This window comes from Gymnoscopelus braueri (genome assembly GCF_963280865.1).
Source record: "Gymnoscopelus braueri genome assembly, chromosome: 11".
NCBI lineage: Eukaryota > Metazoa > Chordata > Actinopteri > Myctophiformes > Myctophidae > Gymnoscopelus > Gymnoscopelus braueri.
The window spans coordinates 30,601,883-30,604,382 of NC_137613.1; the positions used below are offsets into that span (position 1 = coordinate 30,601,883).

General features: G+C 39.5%; 1 protein-coding gene across 1 annotated transcript in view; it reads left to right on the forward strand.

The window, feature by feature from the left end:
• The window catches only part of LOC308095578 (uncharacterized protein), a gene marked incomplete at its 5' end in the record, with an annotated part of 237,988 nt that overhangs the window by 184,155 nt on the left and 51,333 nt on the right, over positions 1-2,500 (forward strand). Inside the window, one exon of the mRNA XM_080442631.1 lies at positions 1,429-1,472. Within this exon, the coding sequence (XP_080298757.1) occupies positions 1,429-1,472 (44 nt within the window). The remainder of the gene's footprint in view (positions 1-1,428; positions 1,473-2,500) is intronic.

Below are 2,500 nucleotides of genomic sequence, written 5' to 3' on the forward strand. Positions count from 1 at the left end.
GCTGATGATGATTTACCACAGTGTTGTTGTCAGTGTCCTCAGGGATGCACTCATTTGCTGTACGGGACAGGAACTAGATAAAGGACAACAGTTAAGTCTGGGAAATGTCATTAATAAAGCCAGTTCAACCATTGGGGTGCAGCCTGGAATGACTTGATTCACTGTACAACAGGAGAGCCTGGGCCAAAACCTAAAAACATGCTTGATAATATGCATCACCCTCTACATAAAATATTCATAAAACATAAAAGCTGCTGCAGTGACAGATTCGTCCTTCCTGGGATGTCCACTGAAAGATTGAAATGGTCGTTTGTTCCCAGCACTGTGAGGCTGTGGAATGATAATAATGGTTGTCTGCCTGCCCCGACTGTCTAACGTCTAGTCAGTGGTGGAAAAAGTACTCAAATGTTTTACTTAGTGTAAGTAAAAGTATCAATACTGCAATGTAGAAGTACTCTGTTACAAGTAAAAGTCCGGAATTAAAAATCTACTGGAGTGAAAGTACAAAAGTATTGGTATCAAAATGTACTTAAAGTACCAAAAGTAAAAGTACAAAAATGTTTGAAAATAGCAGATCTACAAGCTCACAACGCGTCGCGATGCGACGCGTTGTGAGCTTGTAGATCGGCTATTTTCAAATAGCCTAGGTATAAAATAGGGCTAAAGTGGTTAATGTATGTTATATAATGTAATCATTTATATCTGCCAAGTAACTAGTAACTAAAGTTTTCAAATCATTGTAGTGGAGTAAAAGTACAATATTTACCTCTGAGATGTAGTGGAGTAGAAGTAAAAGTATACACAATTGGAAATACTCCAGTAAAGTAAAAAGTACCTCAAAATTGTACTTAGGTACAGTACTTAGTGTAAAATGTACTTAGTTACTTTACACCACTGCATCTACTGTCTGATGTTCTGTATAATGCAGTATTTATGCATAGCCTATATGTATTTTATGTTGATTCAAGAGGGTTTTATTTGTCACTCACTCATACAGGTACCACTTGTGAAATATTTGGTTTGACATGGAGTGACATGCTCCAAAAGACTTTGACAACAATAGAATATCACACCAAGATATTAATAGTGATAATACTGGATGTAAAAAAAATAAGAAAAAAGTGAAGAATAGAGATCAAAGTAAAAACACTTTAGCAGTAATGTGGGGGGGGGGGGGGTAGTATGATTTATAGAATGTGCAGTAAGGTACACTGAATGCACTTACTGTACTGTATTATGTTTATTAGTGAAAGTAACAGTGTGTGCAAAAAAACTACTCGTACTACTCGTTATATTTCTGTGTTTTCGTGTGCTAGAGAACAAAGATGAACTCTGTATGTTTGAACACATACTCCGCTAGAATCCGATTTTGAAAAGGTCCAGGATGATGTTTAATGAATGCATTGTGTTTGTGTGTTTGTGTTTCAGACTGGTATGGCGCTAACATACGACCCTGCTGCTATGCAGAATGGGTAAGTGAATGCTCACGGTCAATCCTGTGGTTTAATGTAAATGTGGATGGACCTCCTGTGTGTGTGTGTGTGTGTGTGTGTGTGTGTGTGTGTGTGTGTGTGTGTGTGTGTGTGTGTGTGTGTGTGTGTGTGTGTGTGTGTGTGTGTGTGTGTGTGTGTGTGTGTGTGTGTGTGTGTGTGTGTGTGTGTGTGTGTGTGTGTGTGCGCGCATATGTGAGAGTGTCCAATCATCTGCTCGTCAAAGTCGTATGCACCGTGGTGGATTCAAACCCACAACCTCTGTGGTGGGCAGGTGCCACCCGAGCGCCCCCCAGATGTCATTCTGATGGATCTTGATTGGCTGTCAGTGTTTCTATCCTTCATGAAATCGCTCGGAAAGTGATCCAAGCGATATTGTTCTCCACTACCGTTGTCGTTGTTGTTGTGGTGTGGACTCAGTTCAGGTAAAAATGATCAAAATGATATATTTTTAGTTAAAGTTATCGTTCTTGGCGTGAACGGCCCTTAAGATGAGGTCTTATTAACCATCTGGTGTACGCTGATGATTTAGTCATCATGATTGTTAAAAGCAAGCAGGGTCTGAATTTTCCTTCATTCTTTGTGGCCCAGCACTAAATGTGGTGAACAAAGTGAGCTATTTGCGACACATCATCAGGAATGATTTATGTCATGATTATGATGTGCAGTGCCAGTGCTGCAAATTGTTTTCACAAGCCAAATGCTTCATTGCTTGCATGTACACATCATGTGTAAAGATTGTTAAAAAAGCTCTTTTTAAGCCTACTGTACTGCATTCCATACTGCCCAGTCATAGTAAAGCAAAATAATCTGAATTCAGGGTCTTGCTTTCACTTTCACTAAAATGCATCCCAGACAGTTGTTTGATTCAATATTTAGAGCACCCCCCCTCCCCCCATCCTATATAAGACCATTCAACTTCAAACTCCAGTTAGACTCATTGTAAACACACATCCCTGCTCCTCATGACTGATATTTTCCTTCTAATGAATGGGTCGACCTTCATTCAT